General features: G+C 60.3%; 1 protein-coding gene across 1 annotated transcript in view; it reads right to left on the reverse strand.

The window, feature by feature from the left end:
• LOC121918579 (pollen-specific leucine-rich repeat extensin-like protein 1) overlaps positions 1-663 on the reverse strand; it is a gene marked incomplete at its 3' end in the record, with an annotated part of 1,413 nt that extends 750 nt beyond the window's left edge. Inside the window, exon 1 of the mRNA XM_042444601.1 lies at positions 180-663. Within this exon, the coding sequence (XP_042300535.1) occupies positions 180-456 (277 nt within the window). The remainder of the gene's footprint in view (positions 1-179) is intronic.
• Positions 664-879: the final 216 nt, after the last annotated feature.

The following is an 879-nucleotide window of genomic DNA, read 5'->3' on the forward strand; positions in this document are numbered from 1 at the left end:
GGAGGTGGGCCGATCCTTGGAAGGCTTGGACTTCTTCGGGGCAGGATCACGACCCGACTTGTCGTGGTGTCTCTTCTTCCCAGGCCTGGGAACTTCCTCCGCTGGGAAGAACGGATTGTCCGGGAGGTCTAGGAGGACAGCAGCCGCTGCCGACGAGGAAGGTCTTGGAGACCTTGCTCCTTCCGAAGGCACAGCCAGCTCTTTAGGCTTCGGAGCGTGGCGAGATGGCTTGGATGCCTTGGAAGACGAAGGCGAGGCGAGATGGGCCTCTGGCTTGGTAGCCTTCTTAGAATGCGAGCCCTCCGATCTCCTCATCAGTTTGGAGGCCGGCTCGGTACCCTCAGTCCCCGAAGACTTGTGGCGGCGCTTGGAGGGGTCGGTGGCGCTGGGCGGTTTTGAGCCACGGGCCACATCGGAGGTGGTGGAAGGGATTGTCCCGGCCGGGACACACACCATGCTGGGGACGGCGGTCCTCCCAGATGTAACACTGGACACACTGGCCCGAGAAGATGAAGCGGGGGGCGCTGAAGGCGGGACAGAGGATGACCGCGAACCTCCCTCTTGCACCTTGCCTAGGGCAATCGCCGAAGTGAGCCGGGACTCACGGTTTTTCCGGGCCTGAGAAGAGAGGGATCTGCAGAGCTGACAGGCCTTGGTTTTGTGGTTCTTGCCGAGGCACAGCAGGCAGGAGGAATGTGGGTCCTGGACGGGCACCTTGCCCCCACAAATGTCACACTTCTTGAAGGGTGCAGGCATTTTCGAGGTCGTCAAAGCCAGAGGAGAATCCGTAACGAGGTCAACAGTCCGAAAGTCCGAAGTTACCAGGGGCGGGAGACAAAGAATGGTCAAGAGTACGGTCCGAGGTCAAAAACGAAAGTG

The sequence above is a fragment of the Sceloporus undulatus genome, unplaced genomic scaffold, assembly GCF_019175285.1.
Source record: "Sceloporus undulatus isolate JIND9_A2432 ecotype Alabama unplaced genomic scaffold, SceUnd_v1.1 scaffold_17996, whole genome shotgun sequence".
Classification (NCBI taxonomy): domain Eukaryota; kingdom Metazoa; phylum Chordata; class Lepidosauria; order Squamata; family Phrynosomatidae; genus Sceloporus; species Sceloporus undulatus.